A 22,091-nucleotide genomic window follows, 5' to 3' on the forward strand; every position below is an offset into this window, starting at 1 on the left:
TCAGATGTCGACAGTATACATGACAGATGGTCGTGTACTACGAGACATCGTCTCCAGAGACATGAATCACACAAGATGAGACAACAAAGTCAACTAGTCATATGCTACAGAAACAAAACAATAAGTAGACTTATAGTGAGAAACCAACAGGCAAATAAAAGACATGTTACATGAATCCAATGTAGTTTAAGAATTCAAATGTCCACAAGTCTCTGACTTTCTTATAGACATGAATTACATGGGGAGCACAACCAGTTCACATCCAGAGGAATTGCCTACACCTACAAGGAGACCTTCGTCTAACTACATATCGCCAAGAAAGATACCTCTGACCTCACATGACAGACTATTGTTAAACCTACAAGGAAACTACGTTGTCACCAAAAAACAAGACGCCTACACACCGCCGAAGCACTAATTATGTTGTGTAACATAATTTTTGTTCTCGGTAGTAAGTGTTGTTTCCTAATTGCTTATGAGCAAAAAGTAGAGAAAAAGGCTATTATTACCTTCAAACCTTGCTTTTGAGACCAGGACAGTGATATTTTGAAATTTTCCTATTTCAGTTTGGACAACGTGCGAATTTTGCACATTTTTTATTCATATAAAGTCAGAAAAACAGCAACATAGGCATCAAAATTAACTTGTATTGAAGTCTACATTAGCTGAGACGGCACGGGCAACTTAGGACCTAATCAAGTTAGTTTTTCGAGATTTACGTTTGTGCTGTAAATCACTTTCGCGAATCAGATCACAAATATAATCTCCTATCATGTTATCGTTATATGTTCCTTGGTAGCGGCGTTCAAGGTCCAGTATATCCTGGTGGAAGCGCTTGTCTTGCTCCTTCGAATACGCTCCCAAGTTCTCCTTGAATTTATTGGGATGAGCGTCCAGGATATGGACTTTAAGGGACATCCTGTAGCCCATTTTGCCGTAGTTCTTCACCATAGACTCAACCAGCTCCACCTAGTTGTTTTGGCCTTGTGACTGCCCAGAAATCCCCGAACCACTGCGACAAAGCTGTAACAAGCTGCTTCCTTCTTCCTAGTGAACTTCTTGTGGAATTCCTTGTACTCCAGGATCTTCTTTATCTGTGGTCCGACGAAGACACCGGCTTTAACCTTTGCCTCAGACAACTTAGGGAAGAAGTCGTGAAGGTACTTGAAGGCTGCAGACTCCTTATATACAGCTGTGACAAACTGTTTCATCAGGCCTAACTTTATGTGCAGTGGTAGCATACACACCTTCTGGGAGTGCCACCAGTGGCTAGCAATTAACGTTGTTCATCCCCACAGAGAATTCGGTCCACTTTGGCCAATTCCGCTGTGGTAGTGCGCCGCGGTGTCCCTGCTTTTCCAAAGGCAAAGACAGCTGGGAAACTTGGTAAAACTGCCTTGGAGATACATCAGGAATGCCACCATTTTGAAGACTCCGATAACCTCCCTGCTGTACTATAACAACTGACTGTTATATTTCTCTCCTGTGTCTCCCCTGATGATGTGATTATTACACGAAAGTGCACTTGGGAACTTTTCGTGTTTCATTTTCCCCGTGGACTCATAGGAATATATGTATATACACACACACACACACACACACATATATATATATATATATATATATATATATATATATATATATATATATATATATATGAAAGAAAAGAGAGAGGCATTTGGACAATCTTTGCAGGGAAAAAATGCAAATGACTGGGAGATGTATAAAAGAAAGAGGCAGGAGGTCAAGAGAATGGTTTAAGAGGTGAAAAAGAGTTGGGATGAGAGAGAATCATTAAACTTTAGGGAGAATAAAAAGATGTTTTGGAAGGCGGTAAATAAAGTGCGTAAGACAAGGAAACAATTGGGAACTTCAGTGAAGGGAGCTAATGGGGAGGTGATAACAAGTAGTGGTGATGTGAGAAGGAGGTGGAGTGAATATTTTGAAGGTTTGTTGAATGTGTTTGATGATAGAGTGGCAGATATAGGGTGTTTTGGTCGAGGTGGTGTGCAAAGTGAGTGGGTTAGGGAGAATGATTTGGTAAACAGAGAAGAGGTAGTAAAAGCTTTGCGGAAGATGAAAGCCGGCAAGGCAGCAGGTTTGGATGGTATTGCAGTGGAATCTATTAGAAAAGGGGGTGACTGTATTGTTGACTGGTCGTTAAGGTTATTTAATGTATGTATGACTCACGGTGAGGTGCCTGAGGATTGGCGCAATGCCTGCATAGTGCCACTGTACAAAGGCAAAGGGGATAAAAGTGAGTGCTCAAATTACAGAGGTATAAGTTCGTTGAGTACTCCTAGGAAATTATATGGGATAGTATTGATTGAGAGGGTGAAAGCATGTACAGAGCATCAGAATGAGGAAGAGCAGTGTGGTTTCAGAAGTGGTGGAGGATGTGTGGATCAGATGTTTGCTTTGAAAAATGTCTGTGAAAAATACATAGAAAAGCAAATAGATTTGCATGTAGCATTCATGGATCTCGAGAAAGCATATGATAGAGATGAAAGCGATGAAATGTGGAAGGTAATAAGAATATATAGTGTGGGAGGTAAGTTGTTAGAAGCAGTGAAAAGCTTTTATCGAGGATGTAAGGTATGTGAACGTATAGGAAGAGATAAACGTGACTGATTGTCAGTGTATGTTGGTTTGCGGCAGGGGTGCGTGATGCCTCCATGGTTGTTTGATTTGTTTATGAATGGGGTTGTTAGGGAGGTGAATGCAAGAGTTTTGGAAAGAGGGGCAAGTATGAAGTCTGTTGTGGATGAGAAAGCTTGGGATAGAGTCGGTTGTTGTTCGCTGATGATACAACGCTGGTGGCTGATTCGTGTGAGAAACTGCAGAAAATGGTGACTTAGATTGGTAAAGTGTGTGAAAGAAGAAAGGTGAGAGTAAATGTGAATAAGAACAAGGTTATTAGGTACAGTAGGGTTCAGGGACAGGTCAATTTGGAGGTAAGTTTGAATGGAGAGAAACTGAAGGAAGTGAAGTGTTTTAGATATTTGGGAGTGGATTTGGCAGCGGATGGACCCATGGAAGCGAAAGTGAATCACAGGGTGGGGGAAGGGGCGAAAGTTCTGGGAGCGTTGAAAAATATATGAAAGTCGAGAACGTTATCTTGGAAAGCAAAAATGGGTATGTTTGAATGAATGGTGGTTCCAACAATTTTATACGTTCGCGAGGGGTAGGCTATAGATAGAGTTATGCGGAGGAGGGTGGATATGCTGGAATTGAGATGTTTCAGGACAATATGTGGTGTGAGGTGGTTTTATCGAGTCAGTAATGAAAGGGTAAGAGATATGTGTGGTAATAAAAAGAGTGTGGTTGAGAGAGCAGGAGAGGGTGTTTTGAAAGGGATTGGTCCCATGGGGAGAATGAGTGAGGAAAGAGTGACAAAAAGGATATATGTTTCAGAGGTGGAGGGAACGAGGAGAAGTGAGAGACCAAATTGGAGGTGGAAAGATGGAGTGAAAAAGATTTTCAGTGATATGGGCCTAAACATGCAGGAGGGTGAAAGGCGTGCAAGGAACAGAGTGAATTGGAAGGATGTGGTATACCGGGGTCGACGTGCTGTCAGTGGATTGAACCAGGGCATATGAAGCGTCTGGGGTAAACCATGTAAAGTTTTGTGGGGCCTGGATGTGGAAAGGGAGCTGTGGTTTCGGTGCATTACACATGACAGCTAGAGACTGAGTGTGAGCGAATGTGGACTTTGTTGGCTTTTCCTAGCGCTACCTCGTGCACATGCGGGGGAGGGGGTTTTCATTTCATGTGTGACCAAAATGAATAAGGGAAGGCAGTATAAATAATGTATATGTGTATATATGTATATGTCTGTGTGTGTATATATATGTATATGTTCTGTGTGTGTTTATATATATGTATACGTTGAGAAGTATAGGTATGTATATGTACTGTGTGTGGACGTGTACGTATATACTTGTGTATGTTGGTGGGTTGGGCCATTGTGGTGAGAGAGTATCTCTAAATTTTAAAGAGGATATAAAGATGTTTTGTAAGGTGAAAAATAATGTAACGTAAAGACAAGAGCATCGGTGAATGGGGCAAATGGGAATGTAATAACAAGTAGTGGTGAAGTAAGAAAGAGATGGAGTAAAAATTTTGAAGGTTTGTTGAATATGTTTGATGATAGATTGGCAGATATAGGATGTTTTGGTCGGGGGGGAGGTTTGCGAAGTGAGAGGGTCAGGGAGAATGGTTTGGTGAACAGAGAAGAGGTAATGAAAGCCTTGCGGAAGATAAAAGCCGGCAAGGCGGCCGGTTTGGATGGTATTGCAGTGGAATTTGTTAAAAAGGGGGTGACTGGGTCGCTGAATGGTTGGTAAGGATATTCACTGATTGTATGGATCATGGTGAAGTACCTGAGGATTGGCGGAATGCATACATAGTGCCATCGTACATAGGCAAAGGGGATAAAGGTAAGTGTTCAAATTACAGAGGCATAAGTTTGTTGAGTATTCCTGAGAAATCATATGGGAGGGTACTGATTGAGAGGGTTAAGGCATGTACAGAACATCAGATTTCGGAAAAGCAGTGTGGTTTCGGATGTGGTAGAGGATGTGTGGATCAGGTGTTTGCTCTGCAGAATATATGTGAGCTATACTTAAAAAAAACAACAAATGGAACAGTATGTAGTATTTATGGATCTGGTGAAGACATATGATCCGGTGGATGGAGATGGTTTGTGGAAGGGTTTAAGAGTGTATGGTGTGGGAGGTTAGTTGCTAGAAGCAGGAAAAAGATTTTACTAAGGATGTATGGCATGTGTACGAGTAGGAAGAAAGTGATTGCTTCCCACTGAATGTCGGTTTGCGGCAGGGGTGCGTGATGTCTCCATGGTTGTTTGATTTGTTTATAGATGGGGTGGTTAGGGAGGTGAATGCAAGGGTTTTGGAAAGATGGGCAAGTATGCAGTCTGTTGTGGATGAGAGGGTTGAGGAAGTGAATTAATTGTTGTTCGTTGATGATGCAGCGCTGGTGGCTGATTTGGGTGAGAAACTGCAGAAGTTGGTGACTGAGTTTGGTAAAGTGTGTGAAAGAAAAAGGTTGAGAGTAAATGCGAATAAGAGTAAGGTTATTAGGCTGAGTAGGGTTAAGGGACAAGCTAATTGGTAGGTAAGTTTGAATGGAGAAAAACTGAAGGAAGTGAAGTGTTTTAGATATCTAGGTGTGGATTTGGCAGCTGATGGAACCATAGAAGCGGAAGTGAGTTACAGGGTGGGAGAGGGAGCCAAGGTTCTGGGAGCGTTGAAGAATGAGTGGAAGGCGAGAACGTTATCGCAGAGAGCAAAAATGGGTATGTTTGAAGGAATAGTGGTTCCAACAATGGTATATGAATGCGAGGCATGGGCTATAGCTAGGGTTGTATGGAGGAGGGTGGATGTGTTGGAAATGAAATGTTTGAGGACATGTGGTGTGAGGTGGTTTGATCGATTAAGTAATGAAAGGGTAAGAGAGATGTATGGTAATAAAATGAGTGTGGGTGTGAGAGCAGGAGAGGGAGTGTTGAAATGATTTGGACATATGGAGGGAATGAGTTAGGAAAGATTGACAAAGAGAATATTTGTGTCAGCGGTGGAGGGAAGGAGAAGTGGGAGACCGCACGGGAGGTGGAAGAAGGAGTGAAAAAGATTTTGAGCGATCGGGGCTTGAACTTACAGTAGGATGAAAGACGTGCAAGGAATAGAGTGAATTGGAATGACGTGGTATACTTTGGTCGACATGCTGTCAATGGATTGAACCTGGGCATGTGAAGCGTCTGGCATGGAGAGGTCTGTGAGGTCTGGATGAGGAAAGGGAGCTGTGGTTTTAATGCTCTACACCGTGGCGCTACCTCGCTGAAAGACAATGCAAAAACTCAACAAAATACACTCTTATACGCCAGTGTTAATTGAGTATATATCAAAAAAAGTTTCATGAAATTGCGTGTATCAAAATCTTTTGTAGAGGACACCTTTGTGGAAAAAAGGAATGCTATTTCTTCTACTGTTAAATCCGTGTGATTTAGGTAATTGGAGTGGATGAGGCGCTGAAGAAAGTCCTGGCCGGGGGATATTCGTTGATCCACTGGGAGAGGTACATCGGCATCATCATCGCCTCTCGCTACACTGACTCATACGGGAATACCCCGTACCACACCAGCAGGAAGGGAATCTCCATAATGATTGATACTGGATGGGGCGTCAGGTACGTTGCAATAATAATGATAATAATTATAATAATAATGATAATAATAATAATAATAATAATAATAATAATAATAATAATAATAATAATAATAATAATGATAATAATTATAATGATAATAATAATAAGGATGTAAGGAAGTGAACTCCAGACTTATGTGGATAAAGGATGAAGGTGGATGGCGAGGGATGGATTATCATTTTTGTTTATGAACCTAGTTATGAGAAGGACGAGGATGAGAGGCAACTGCTTTAGGAATACTTGAGTGAGTCTGTCAGCAGCTTCGATGCAAGACAACGGGTGTTATTTATTTATGGTTTAAATGCAAAAGTGAGTAAAATGTCAGTTTAGGGCATAATTGACGAGCATGGGGTATTCATTAAAGTGAATAGTAATTGTGAGTAAATTGTAGTGTTGTGTGCTGCATAAGGACTGATTGGGAATATCCAATCTAAGTAGAGGGACATACTTAAGTATACGTAAATGAATAAGAAAGACCATTCGAGGTTATTATTATATCACATACTAACTGATAGGGTTTCAAAAGAGAGAGACTCCTGTATGTGAATGTGATGAGAGGGACAGTCTCTAGCAGTCATGTATAATGCACCGAAACCACTGCTGCCTTTCCACGTTCAGGCCCCAGAAAACTTTCCATGTTTTGCCCCAGACGCTTCACATGCCCTGGTTCAATCCATTGATATCACGTCGACCCCGGTATACCACATCGTTTCAAATCACTCTATTCCTTGCACGCCTTTCACCCTCCTGCATGTTCACGCCGCGATCACTCAAAATCTTTTTCACTTCATCTTTCCACTTCCAATTTGGTCTCCCACTTCTCCTCGTTCCCTCCACCTCTGACACATATATCCTCTTTGTCAATCTTTCTTCACTCATTCTCTCCAAATGACAAAACCATTTCAAAACACCCTCTTCTGCTCTCTCAACTATACTCTTTTTATTAATACACATCTCTCTTACCCTATTATTACTTACTCGATCAAACCACCTCACACCACATATTGTCCTTAAACATCTCATTTCCAGGACATCCACCCACTTGCGCATAACTCTATCTATAGCTATATATATATATATATATATATATATATATATATATATATATATATATATATATATATATATATATATATATATATATATATATATATATATATATATATATATATATATATATATATATATATATATATATATATATATATATATATATAGCTATAAAGGCAACTAATCTGGTATCTGAATGTATGAACTGCTAGAAATGTCCGTGAAGTTCTTATACGTTTCCTACTACGAATAATCTAGGAATAAACGAAGACATGTAATGCCTCCTAAAGGAGTATGTTTCCCATCTCTGATCCTTAATCGCTTATTTTCTGTGTCTTAAAACCCAAGCATTTCCATCTTCCCAGAAGCATCCCTTGGTACAACACATCTCCCAAGAAATGAGATCGTTCGAGTCCTTACAGATATCGTCCCATCACTCTCATTTCTTCTCCCACCAAATTCTTTGAAATTCTTCTCAACTTTCATTCTTTTGAATAATTTGAATCCTGTTCCATTCTTCCAAATGATCATTACACCTTTCGTTTGTGTAGATCCAAATAATGATTCATTAAAAAGTCATAAAGTTCTTGTTACACAGTAATGTTATCAGGTCTTATGAGCTTCAAGACGCGTTCTGGCTCTTACTTGCGATCATCCGTCTAATGTTTATTGGCAAATAAATATTCATAATGTTTCGTATTCATTTTACCCAAGATTTTATACCGCATTTTGTTTTATGATGTTTTTGTGTCATTTGCTGTATGGCATATTCTGCTGCGACTGTCTATTTATTCTTTTTTCCTGTTTCCTACACTGGAAGTACCCAGATTGATCAAATTAAACAAATTTCACAGTATTTATGGGTTTCAGTCGGAGTAATTAACACTTTGACTTTAGAGAGCCTGTGCCAACTACAAGCAGTAATTCAGAATGTAATGAGCAGAAATACCTCGTTGCTCCCCTATTGTGAAAACCTGATTGGTGCTATTTGGAAGGTGTTTACGGGAACTTACATTAAACTACACTGTCTTTCCGGATGTTACAGGAAAGGAGCACCATTTTACTCACGTTTCAGTCAGCTGATGTCTCGGCTGGAGGATGCTGGTATAATACGTTTCTGGACTAAGGAAGTGGTGGCCGGACGCGTGAAGGAGAGGAGAGAAGCAACAACACTGGATGCCTCAACCTCCCTGGGTATCACACCACAGGTAATGTGGTACTTCTCTCTCGCACAAGAAATTCATAATGATCTATCGGTTTATATCTTAAGTGAAGAATGTTAGAATCTTGACATACCTGGTCTGGCCTGCAGATTACCAGATATAAGTAGATAAAGAAAGTAAGTCCTATGTCTGGTTATTATTTCTGAACAGTCGTCTGCATCATTCAGAATGAAACGTCACTGTATGGTAAGAAGAAACTGAAGTATTATTCCGATCATTACGTTAATGATGAGTTATAAATTCCTTTGGTTTTAGGATACCAGCCAGGTGGTGCTGGGACTGCAACACATGCAGGGCGCTTTCTACCTACTGATCCTAGGGTTCTCCATCGCCTCCATCACATTGCTGGGGGAGAACCTCGCTTACATTTGTCACACACCATAGAAATGCTGGTCGTAGTATCGTTAGGGACTGGGATTGGTTATGCAGACAGAAGATTCATTAGGAAGGCTGTTGATTGAGGCGTAAGTCTCCTACTTAGAATGTGGAACCTGTTGGTCATAGGAAATGATAAAGTTCCTAGCACTCTGTATGCATTATGTAATCACCACTCCCCTGTTTAACTTACCGACAGACATAGATGATGAATGTAGAGTCGAGATTTATTTAAACGATAAAGATGTAACAATGTAATAAAAGAATAGGCAAGATTACAGTGTTTCCATGAATGAAAATCTTAAGGGATATTAAAGTATCTTCATTACATGAAAAACAAATAAGAAAGATGCTAATTCTCCCATATATCATATCACTTGCTACCTTAAGAGATAAACACTATTCTTAGAAATGTCTTGGTCATGTCTGATATCGAGAACGTAGAAGAGGAGAGCTTATCAGACTTCAGCCATTATAGAAGCGAAAGAATATCTAATTTGACTACCGATGACGCATATTGGGTCATCAAAAACAGACAGCTGGAAGCCCTTGGCAGAGCAGGATTTGCATGCTCGAAAGACACCCTAGCTCAGCTTGGACGACCTGGGAGATATCTCTTGAAACTAGTGGGTTTGAACACTCTCTGCAATGCGTATCCTGAAGTAGAGCGAGTCTCCTTCCACCCAAAACATTACCGATATCTATCGAAACCATCTCGGTGGCGTTAAGTGAAATAAATTTCCACCACGCATAACGCAACAGGAGACAGCGAAAGGGTGAGATTTGCAACACATAACGACTCAGTGCCAGGTTATCAATTCCTGCCTTACTTTGTTATATCTACCTTCCCATCCAACCACACTTCGAATTGTTGCTAATGTCATTCAAATCACCTAACTATCCGGCCGATGTGGTGGGGGCGGGGATCTGTAAATCCTCCCCTCTCGTTTTTTTTTTTTAATTTTCCAAAAGAAGGAACCGAGAAGGGGGCCAGGTGAGGATATTCCCTCAAAGGCCCAGTCCCCTGTTTTTAACGCTACCCTGCTAATGAGGGATATGGCGAATAATATGAAAGAAAAAGAAATATGTATATATATATATATATATATATATATATATATATATATATATATATAATATATATATATATATATATATATATATATATATATATATATATATATATATATATATATATATATATATATATATATATATGACCAAACCATTTCAACACACCCTCTTCTGCTCTCTCAACCACACTCAACCACATCTCTCTTACCCTTTCATGACTCACTCGATCAAACCACCTCATACAACATATTGTCCTCAAACATCTCATTTCCAACTCATCCACCCTCCTCCGCACATCCCTATCTATAGCCCAAGCCTCACAACCATATAACATCATTGGAATCACTATTCCTTTAAACATGCCCATTTTTGCTCTACGAGATAACGGTCTCGCCTTCCACACATTCTTCAATGCTCCCAGAACCTTTGCCCCCTCCCCGACCCTGTGACTCACCTCCGCTTCCATGGTTCCATCCGCTGCCAAACATACTCCCAGACATCTAAAACACTTCGCTTGCTCCAGTTTTTCTCCATTCAGACTTACCTCCCAATTGACTCGTACCTCAACCCTACTGTACTTAATAACCTTGCTCTTATTCACATTTACTCTAAGCTTTCTTTTTTCACAGACTTTACCAAACTCAGTCACCAACTTCTGCAGGTTCTCATCCGAATCAGCCACCAGCGGTGTATCATCAGCGAACAACAACTGACTCACTTCCCTAGCCCTCTCATCCACAACAGACTGCATACTTGCCCCACTCTCCAAAACTCTTGCATTCTCCTCCCCAACAACTCCATCCATAAACAAATCAAACGACCATGGACCCCTGCCGCAAACCGACATTTACGAGGAGACAATTTTTTTCCTCTCTTCCTACACGTACACGTACATCGTGCTTGTGGAATATTGTATGTTTTTACCCTGTTACCTCTGTATATATCGTAGATATGAAACAATAATGTAATTCCTCTGATCCATATAAAATAATCATTGGATAATCGATGCAAGTTGCCAGAATCACTTGACACTTCGATAAGTACGGTCAGCATGAACGCGCTAAGCTCATTCCTCCGTCGCACCTGACTGTGTCAACAAATATTCGCTAGGGATCCTGCTGGTCGCCGCCAAGCTAAATGTAAGACGATTGTAACACTTCATCTCCTGTGGTCTTAGAAAGATGTGCGCTGAGCCTGGTTACAGAAAAGTTTTTCCCTTGCCCTGTCTTGATGCTTTGAGTCAATATGATCGTGACTTTTTGTATCCAAAATGATCTATGTAGATCATATCTTTTGAAATTCTTGGTTGATACTTGATAAGAGAGAAATCTTCTGGCTGGAAATAAGAGAAAAGAAATTGTCGTTCTGTATCCACTAACAGATCACTGCAGGTGTTTGTAGTCTGTCTCATCACAGTGGTAATAGCTTTCCAAATTATTTGAATCCGCGTCACATGTTCCGAGTAAAGTTTTTATGTCTTGTGAAATATATAAAGGGATATTCTATTGCCAAAAGCACAGGCAATTCTGTAACTGTCGCATGTATGAAAAGTATCCAGGTAATCATCTTTTTTCACAAAAAGCGGAATGAATTATTACAATGATTACCATATATGAATATATGACTGCTGAAAAACTCCTCACTTTATGAAAACAATATATTTCACATCTATTAACCGACGTCCATGAATGATCCGGTCTCTTGAATTGTTTCGTAAGAATCACTACGTATGATGATAAAAAGTGATATATCTATTTTCCTTCTTTTACCTTTATTAACTGAATGGGACGAAAGAAATAATTCAGATACGTGTTAACTGAGTTCTGTACAAGTCCAATTCTTCTCGAATATACTTATGCATATAATGCAACAATGCTACTGGGCTCCACCTGCTAGTAGCTATAAGAAGAAAGAATAATCACTTTCAGCGAAGGTAAAGGTGTAAATTCTTGAAAGCGACCTTTTCACTTCAAAAGAGTTCATTACTCCTCTGCACCTGCGTGACGTGAAACCTCAAAGCTGCAGGAAACACCTGAAATGTATTCTTGTATTCCATGCTAATAATAATAACCTCAGCTGAACTATACTTGCACTTAGTCACGTCATTTAGTTGTAAGATTATCCTAGGTGTTTGCCTGATAATATTGCGAGCGTACCTAATAAGTTATATGGAAGCTCTCATTGTAGAAACATTCATGAACCATCTGTGAAGATGGTAAACGGTTGTTTGTAGAAGCAACAAGTACCACACTACTAGAATTTTGACTCATATATCTATTGTTGCATCTCCTATTATCACTGCATTTCCATATATATCTGCATTCTGTCTCCGCGATCATTGGCATAAGTAGGTCAAACCCTTTTTATAGCTTCGCGGTTACCACAGTGGCAGCATTTTTCGAAAAAAATAGTAAACGTTTAGTGGAATCTAATCCCTATTATGTGATCTTTTCATGGATCAATTCAAGAAATTTTAGAACATGAGTCTCACTGAAGTCAGTGGACATCCAGTTCATAACTATAGAGGGCATTTAACGTTCCAATCACAAATAATGTCTGTTTCATATATAACCTGGAAGGTCTTGAACTCTGACTTTGGTACAGTTTTTGTTCTGACTTTACTTTTCACTTCTTAACGTTTTGTTGTGGTCAAAGTCTACTTTACAAGCTAAAATTTTCCTGGAGCCTTTTCAGTGCACAGCCATGTATTAGCCAGTAAATCTGTCATAGTTATTAACCAAGATATCAATAATTCTAAGCAAACCTGAAGATCAATAGAGAAAAGGATGTCAGAGCTTCTGTTGTTCTGATCTAAAGAAGGAAAAGTTTTATCGGGCATATACTACAGCACTCGTGAACGAAAGAAAATGTAACAGAAGTACTGATGTACAGCTCTTATACCCACTGGGTATTCCTTCCCTTGAAAGTGGATATATTCTCGAAATCTAGAATGACTAGACTTTACCCTGTATTAGAATGGAAAATCAAGGAAACACAAATTGATTAATTGATTGAGAGGGTGAAGGTATGTACAGAGCATTAGAATGGAGAAGAACAGGGTGGACTTAGAAATGGTAGAAAACTTGTAGATCAGGTGAGAAATACTTAGAGTAACAATTGGTTTTGTATGTGGCATTTATGAATCTGGAGAAAGCACATGATGGAGTTGATAGAGATGCATTGAGGAAGGTATCAAGAAGATATGGTACGCATTTCTCAATACGGCCATGACCTTTGCCCCACCTGCTCATGGTTTACTTCAACCCCCCACCGTTCTTTCCGCGACCATAACCATTCCATGATATTGAAAACACTCCGCTTCTTAATGGTTCTCTCCAATCAAACACACAATTCAACCAGCTAGAACACGTCCTGGATAAGTTTGACGATGTAGTCTCAATTATTCACGAGAATGTGACTTTTATCATTCAGGTAGGGGCGAACACTGCAGTTATCGAGTGATTGGAAGAAATATTAGCGAAGAACAAGGAACTTATTAGCAGGTTTAAAGAATGTCGTAAGAAACTTATGATATCGGGATTGCTGCCAAGGTATGACGTCGATTCCTGTACCCTCAGTAGAATGCTGGAGATAAAGAGAATAATCGAAGGTCTCTGTAGGGAGGAGGATAGTGTATTCAGTGCAGACTTATAGGATTGTGTCAGTCATGTTAGATCTCTATGCATTAGGGTATTAGATGAGAACATTAGGCCTTTTCTCGATAGAGATAAACCACTCAGGAGAGCAAATCATGATCGAGCTAACGAAGGAACTAGGAGAATGAGAGAGGGTGAAAGGATAGTTGTGGGAGGTGGGTCGGTGTGTGGAGGATCTGAGTGTGAAAGGAATTCGAGAAACAAGGTGTTCAGTTTGACCACTATAGAGATAGCGGTAGACGATGGATGGCACCTTGGCAGAAGGGATCGTCGGGGAGTAGTGGTAACCTCACAGGCAGAGGAATAAGCAGAGAAAGGGAAATTAGGGTCAGTTGGGGAAAACTCAGGAAGTATAAGTAGCGGGTTAGCATAGCTATAGGTCAACACTCAGGTAACTTTTAGGACCAAGGCTGGTAGGGTCCAGTTCGAGGAGGTAGCGAACCCAAAACAGATGGAGAACCATTTCTCTCCCGCTGTTACACACGCACACATTAACTGATAATACAAACACGCATGCCGACAGTAAAGAGAAAAAAGGCAAATTAAGTCCAGAAATAAACGCTAAGGAAAATAAGATTGACATACACAAGTGCCCAAAGCATCATTACGGAACACGATGAACTTACGTCCTGTGCAGTTACTGAAAAACTGAACATTATTGCAACCTCAGAAACGTGGTTAGACTATGAGAATAAACACTTAATCCCCGAGTTAGCAATACCAGGATACAAACTAATTACGAAAAATCGCTTATACAGGGTAAGTGGTGGAGTTCTCTAATTTTCTCAGTATTATTCTACCATTAGGTGGATGCTCAAACACCAGCTGTCCAAAGTTATCTATCTTATTTCAATGAGCTTTCAATTTCACAGAGGCATCATCTGGAACCCACACAAAAAAGAGAAAACAACTGCGTCACAAAATTATGTGTAAAATGCAAACAAAATATATACAAGAAACACACTCGTACATAACAGAACAAGACACATAAAAGTAAAGAGAAACACTGGAAGTGATACAAGTATCAATATCATGAAGGGTAGTTACAATCTCATTACATAATATGAAACAGAGAGGTAGGAAAATTTACAGTTAAGGAATATATTTGCGTGTGTGGACGTGTATGTATATACATGTGTATGTGGGTGGGTTGGGCCATTCTTTCGTCTGTTTCCTTGCGCTACCTCGCTAACGCGGGAGACAGCGACAAAGCAAAATAAATATTACCCCCCACCCCACCCCCAACCCCCACCTCACCCAACCGCCGCCGTCGCAAGCGATGTAGCTCCAGGAAAAAAGACGAAAAAGGCCATATTCATTCACACTCAGTCTTTAGCTGTCATATGTAATGCACCGAAACCACAGCTCCCTATCCACATCTAGGCCCTAAAGATCTTTCCATGGTCTACCCCAGACGTTTTACATGCCCTGGTTCTGTCCATTGACAGCACGTTGATCCTGGCCTCCACATCGTTTCAATTCACTCCATTCCATGCATGCCTCTCACCTCATGTATGTTCCGGACAAATCGCCAAAAATCTTTTTCACTCCATCCTTTCACATCCAATTTGGTCTCCCGATTCTCCTTGTTCCCTCCACCTCTGATACATATATCTTCTTTGTCAATCTTTCCTCATTCATTCTCTCCATATGTCCAAACCATTTCAACACACCCTCTTCTGCTCTCTCAACCACACTCTTTCTATTTCCACACATCTTTCTGACTCTTATATTACTTACTCGATCAAGCCACCTCACACCACATATTCACCTCAAACATTTCATTTCAAACACATCTACCCTCCTCCGCACAAACATATCTATAGCCCATGCCTCTCAACCATGTAACATTGTTGGAACTATTTTTCCTTCAAACATACCCTTTTTTGTTCTCCGAGATAACGTTCTCTTTCTCCATACATCTCTTATCGCTCTCAGAATCTTCACCCATTCCCCCACCCTGTGACTCACTTCCGTTTCCATTGTTCCATTTGCCACTAAGTCCACTCCCACGTATCTCAAACACTTCATTTCCTCCAATTTTTCCCCATTCAAACTTAAATCCCAATTAACTTGTTTCTCAACTCTGCTAAACCCAATAACCTTGCTTTTATTCACATTTACTCTCAACTTTCTTCTTTCACACACTTTACCAAACTCAGTCAGCAACTTCTGCAGTTTCTCACTTGAATTAGCCACCAGTGCTGTAACTTAAGCGAAAAGTAACGGACTCACTTCCCAGGCCCTCTCATCCCAAACAGACTGCATACTCGCCCGTCTCTCCAAAACTCTTGCATCTACCTCCCTAACCGCCCAATCCATAAGCACGTTAGCAACCATGGAGACATCACACATCCCTGCCGCAGTCAGACCTTCACTGGGAACCAATCACTCTGCTCTCTTCCTACTCGTACACATGCCTTACATCCTTGATAAATTTTTCACTGCCTCTAGCATCTTACCTTCTACACCATATACTCTAAGACCTTCCACAAAGCATCTCTATCAAACCTCATATGCCTTCTCTAGATCCATAAATGCCACATATAGATCCATCTGTTTTTCTAAATATTTTTCACACACATTCTTCGAAGCAAACACCTGACCCACACATCCTCTACCACTTCTGAAACCACACTAATACTCCTCCCAAATTTCATGCTCTGTACATGTCTCTACTCTCTCAATCAATACCCTCCCATACAATTTTACTGGAATACTCAACAAACTGTAGTTTGTTGAGTAGTTTGAACACTCACTTTTATCCCCTTTGCCTTTGTACAATGGCACTACGCATATATTCCACCAATTCTCAGTCCCCTCACTATGCTCCATACATACATTGAATATCCTTACCAACAAATGAATAACACAGTCACCTCCTTTCTTAATGAATTCCTCTGCAATACCATCCAAATCCGCTGCATTGCCGGATTTCATCTTCCGCAAAGCTTTGATCACCTCTTCCCTCTTAACAGTGAGAGAGAGAGAGAGAGAGAGAGAGAGAGAGAGAGAGAGAGAGAGAGAGAGAGAGAGAGAGAGAGAGAACCATGGTTATCGCTACGATCCATAACAGGTAAAACTACAGTTACCCACCATTTTCCTTTGGTGTACAAATGATTTCAATTTTCATACAGGCGTATGGTCAGGAGGCGTAGATTCAAGCCAACCACTATGGCTGACCGTGTTAATTTTGTGTGGCTGTGGTTGGACGGTGCTTCAACCAACTGGATAGCACGAGAGACGGGCTCCAGTGTCAGTACCGTCTGTCGGTGGATAAGACGGTGGCATCGGGAAGGAAACGTTAACACAAGGCCTAGAGGAGTTAAGAGATTGATAAACAGTTCAAGAAGACGTGGCCATTGCTCATGATGACTACAGTTTGGGCTCTCTATCCGCACTGAATTATCCTTTTTCTTCTCAGTTGTTCAACTCATGAATAGAACATGTAATTTATATGTCTCTAACGAGAGAAAGTTATGTCACCTTAATTTTCGTCTAGAACTGGTCATAGACAATGAACATGGATGTTCACTGAAAAACCCCTATGAATATGTAACTGAGTTTATGGATATATCGACTGCATATTCGGACTCTACTCCATTAGAAAGGTGAGACCGACTTAAGACTAAGATATTCGCAAACATAACAAAAAATAATTTCTGATTATAGAATAGACTTGTAGTTGGTGAAGGTGACACACTTTGTAGGAGAACAGAATATTTACATAGATATCAGTATGTGAAGTGTTATGGTCAATGTGTGTCACTGTGAACGAATCGGTGCTGTGTTGTTTTTGACTCTCACAAATGAACGCCTGGCTCTCAGAAAACCAAGTGGGTAGATGATAAATTGAAACAATATAATTTGTGCCACAAAAAAGACCAGAACAAAATATTACAGGATCGCTCTGCGAAGGTACCTTAGTACCTGATATATAGGTTGATGATATGCATTAAACCATTTTCCAATATTCATTGATTATCTGAATACTATTCATTTTACGGTTAATTTCTATGTTAATGAAATATCAAAAGCCACTTTTCCTAAAGACTTTGATTATCCTTTACGGGTATCCGGAGGCGAAAATTTATATAACACCGATGAAAATTACACCAACTTTACGAAGTTGATGATGCAGAAAATAATGATACACTCAAGACTAAAGCACAAATCTAAGGACAATTTCAATAATGATAGATGTGTGTGTGTGTGTGTGTGTGTGTGTGTGTGTGTGTGTGTGTGTGTGTGTGTGTGTGTGTGTGTGTAAAAACAAAAAAGAAAAAGATTGATGATAAAGAATTGTTTATTGAACTTAGGGAGCCATTCGGTTGTGTCTGGCTACGTATCTAGATGCTTGTTTTTCAATATAGTTTTCTCTATCCACGCATACCTATACGTTTGCCTGTGCACAGAGACTTGAGATCCTTCACTTGGTATATTTTCATTGAAAATGGATATGTTGCTGAACAGGTGAATCAGTACATCATACAACATTGGCTGAAATCAATGGAAATCGAAATTCCTGTGCTTGTATCGTGCAAGCCCCGTGACTTTAGCCGAAACTTACGACCGTGACATAAAAAGGAGGAGATGCCTTCACCAGGGAGACAGATGGCAGCAGCAGGAGCAGTCTGCTCAGCAAGGGCCGTACACTTCCATATGTGTAGCATTAAACAAAAGTTTTCAGAATCTTGATCAAGATAGAGGGATAATCTTCATTAGGCAAGCACTCCTCCTTCACTACTTACTTATTGCCCACATATTTAACATGTGTCCAAACGGCAGATAAGAACATAAAGGCGTAACTCATGAACTGGAAAAATCTCTCTCCATACGTCATTCATATATCACTTGAGTGATACGCTTAGAATAGCAGAACACCATCACTTTCAAGATATCTTGGAATTAGGTCTAGAATTTCATTTCATACTGTTACAGCTACACATATCAGTTCAGAATACAAATATGGATCTTAAAGGTGACTTTCAACAGCCTTCATAATAACAGCTTTCTTCTCATTGCTCTAACTGATAAAGCTACTTCCATTACCACTACTATTACTACTACTACTACTACTACTACTACTACTAATGATGATAATAATAATAATGATAATAATATTAACAATGATAATAATGATAATAATAATAATAATAATAATTGGTATTATGAATGTATGGTGTGGGAGGCAAGTTGCTAGAAGCAGTAAAAGGTTTTAGCGAGGATGTAAGGAATATGTACGAGTAGGAAGAGAGGAAAGTGATTGGTTTTCAGTGAATGTCGGTTTGCGGCAGGGGTGCGTGATGTCTCCATGGCTGTTTCATTTGTTTATGGATGGGGTTGTTAGGGAGGTGAATGCAAGAGTTTTGGAGAGGGGCAAGTATACAGTCTGTTGTGGATGAGAGTGAGTCAGTTGTTCGCTGATGATACATTGCTGGTGGCTGATTCGGGTGAGAAACTGCAGAAACTGGTGACTGACTTTGGTAAAGCGTGTGAAAGAAAAAAGCTGAGAGTAAATGTGAATAAGAGCAAGGTTATTAGGTACAGTAGGGTTGAGGTACAAGTTGACTGGGAGGTAAGTTTGAATGGAGAAAAACTGGAGGAAGTGAAGTGTTTCAGATATCTGGGAGTGGATTTTGCAGCGGATGGTGCTAAAATCACTTGTGATATGGTGCGATTAGAGGGGTGCAGAAATCGATGTTCCCACTTTCAAATAAAGAAAGATAAAGGGAGACATGTTTAACACATCTAAATCCTTGGGAGGCCAGATGGTAGTCTGGACGAGACTGGTGAATTGTATTTTAGTCGAAAGAAGTGTATGGAGGGAAGTGACGGTTCGTTCCTTCAGAAATAGATTTTTGGACACTTCCGTCCATCTTAATCTCCTGTTCTTTTTACGATATAATGAACTAGCTCACGTTTCCAAGATCACACCCAAATCTTGTATCCTACTTTTTCAACATCCATCTTCCTTTCTCCTTTAAAGAGGGAGTTGGAGTGGGATTGTATCTGATTGGTGTTCATCCTTTCTCTTCAGCGCACGCTGCTCATTTTACTGACCAACAATATACCACTTCCTCTGAGAATTTAGAACGTTTTCCTCTATGTAACATTCTCCTTTTTAGTTTTCATCCATTTGAACTCGTGATCTATATTATTATCAACATCAGTGATCATCTCAAAGATATCTGATTTATATGCTCTTCCTACCTTTTTGCTTATAATCATACTTGCTCTAAAGAACCTTTTCACCTGCATTAAAACTCATTTCCATATATGTTTCCTTCTTTGACTTTTGCTTGCTATATGTCCCTTTTATTTGACCGGGTATTCCCAATCACCGGTCTTTTTCTAGTTCACAGCTCGAAAAGCTGCTCACCATATTCAAATCCATTACTGAATACTCCATGCCTCACAGTTATAGCCTCAACTACTACATTAACTACCCTACTCTTGCATTTAAATCATCGCATCAAAATTCATGAGACATTCATTTAACTCCTCCCGAAACATTTGCTCTTCATGCTTAATCCTCGTGTTTCTGGGTACATACACACTAATGATTATAATCACCCACCTCACCTATTCCACTGTCATTTTTACTCACATCAGTTTGGGCCTCACTTCTTTAGACTAATTTACACATTCCTAAAACTCCTGCATCAGCAGCAGTACTACATCTTCCTTAGTTAGCTCTCTCCCTCACACTAACCCCTGACTTTACCCCTCAGACATTCCCAAATCCTTCTTAAACGCACTGTCTATCTCCTCACCAAAGATATCATTGAAGATGCAAGTGTAACTGGGAATATAAAGCTGTTGTCTTGTTTTGATGACGTAGATTTACCATTTCATTTCCTCGTTATCCTCATATACGCTGTTGATATAAAATGCAGATAAGAAATCCCTTAATCTCATTCTAAACAGTAACGAATGTTTCCGTCCATTACCCTCCAAAATGAGTCTAGATGTTTCATGAAACTGTTACATCTCTGTATATGTGTGAGAGATAAGAAATGTTCCGCTTATATCCAGTTTAGGATGCGACGATCTTCAGTCTTCGTCCTTTTACTCCTTGCTGCTACGGCGAGTGACTCAATAAACCAGACAACTAGTATTATCACCGAGGGTCCTTACCTGCTGGGTGCAGTGATGAGCCAGGTAGTGAAGCAGTACTTGGCTGGATGTCACCTGGTGTTGGCCACCACAGCAAGACACTCTCTAGTATTACAGCACATCAGCAGGTAAACAAGTCAACAATGCCTTGAACTAAATGTCTCACTTGTCTTCATCTAAGCGCAATTTTCATGCTCACTACATTCCTGGTTAACCATTGCACATGATTCAACATTCCTAACTGCCATCACCTCTGAAGAATGTTTGTCATCTCGGTAAGATTCCTTGTTTGGTCTACAGCGATAAACGTTTTGTACTGCTCATCTACCCAATAGCAAGAGATGCCTTAGTAAAGATTGTGGACAGGATAATTTGATAGAGAAAAAGAGCCAGGTACATTTATCGTTAAGTTTCATTTCAGGCAGTTATGTGATGATGACCTGGGTAGCTTGGTGGTGGAGGCGGAGTCGTTGTTTTCCCAGGACCAGCCAGCACAGGACCACCTCCTTCAAGGACTGTGGGGGGAAGCGCGGCACACCTGCCGCGCCCTGATCCTCCACCTGACCGATGACAACCCGACCTTCAGGTGATGTGACACACATTTGAATTGATTCTAGCATTGTTTTGAACCTTGGCCAGCTTATTGGTAATCTACTTGACTCAAATTAGAGAACCGTTAGACAAGTTAACAACGGCAAGAAAAAAACTGCGTGAAAGGAGAAAGTTGAGAGCGACTAAGTAAGAGCAACGTTACTAGGCTCAATAGGGTTGAAGGACAAGTAGTTAGGAGGTAAGCCTGAATGGAAGAAAGCTGGAGGAAATGAAGTGTTTTAGATATCTGGGAGTGGACTTAGCAGCGAATGGGATCATTGCTTCTGATAGCATTCCTTTCACACAACATATTCAAAATACCTCCCACAAAGCACCTCTAACAACCCTGGTCAACCCTGTTATATGCCTTTTTCAGGTTCGTAAATGTAACAATCCTTTTCTTTAAGTTCTTCTCACACATATTCTAGACACTAAGCATCTGATCAACATATTTTCTGCCATTCCTTAAACAGCATTTTACCTGCACAGTCAGATGCAATATAAATGCCAACACCCTCTCAGTCATCGATATCAATGAACTTTTCCCTCTTGGCACACTAACATTAGTCCTTCTACCATTTTACAGTGATATCATATGGGTATTCTGTTAATCTTCAGGCACTTTACGATTATCCGCACATACAATGAAAATCCAAACTAACCAATCAAATTCAAACAGCATTGTCATTCAATCCAGCCATCTTGCCATATTTCGTTTTACAAAAGGCTTTCGCCACCTCTTCTCTTTTCACCAGAACACTTGCCATGACGTCAT

At 40.2% G+C, this 22,091-nt stretch overlaps 1 protein-coding gene across 1 annotated transcript in view; it reads left to right on the top strand.

The window, feature by feature from the left end:
- LOC139758264 (glutamate receptor ionotropic, kainate 2-like) overlaps positions 1 to 9,144 on the top strand; it is a 34,046-nt gene extending 24,902 nt beyond the window's left edge. Inside the window, exons 10-12 of the mRNA XM_071679476.1 lie at positions 6,029 to 6,207; positions 8,324 to 8,486; positions 8,757 to 9,144. Of these exons, the coding sequence (XP_071535577.1) occupies positions 6,029 to 6,207; positions 8,324 to 8,486; positions 8,757 to 8,885 (471 nt within the window). The 3' untranslated portion in view covers positions 8,886 to 9,144. The remainder of the gene's footprint in view (positions 1 to 6,028; positions 6,208 to 8,323; positions 8,487 to 8,756) is intronic.
- The last annotated feature ends 12,947 nt before the right edge of the window (positions 9,145 to 22,091 follow it).

The sequence above is a fragment of the Panulirus ornatus genome, chromosome 30 (genome assembly GCF_036320965.1).
Source record: "Panulirus ornatus isolate Po-2019 chromosome 30, ASM3632096v1, whole genome shotgun sequence".
Lineage (NCBI taxonomy): Eukaryota > Metazoa > Arthropoda > Malacostraca > Decapoda > Palinuridae > Panulirus > Panulirus ornatus.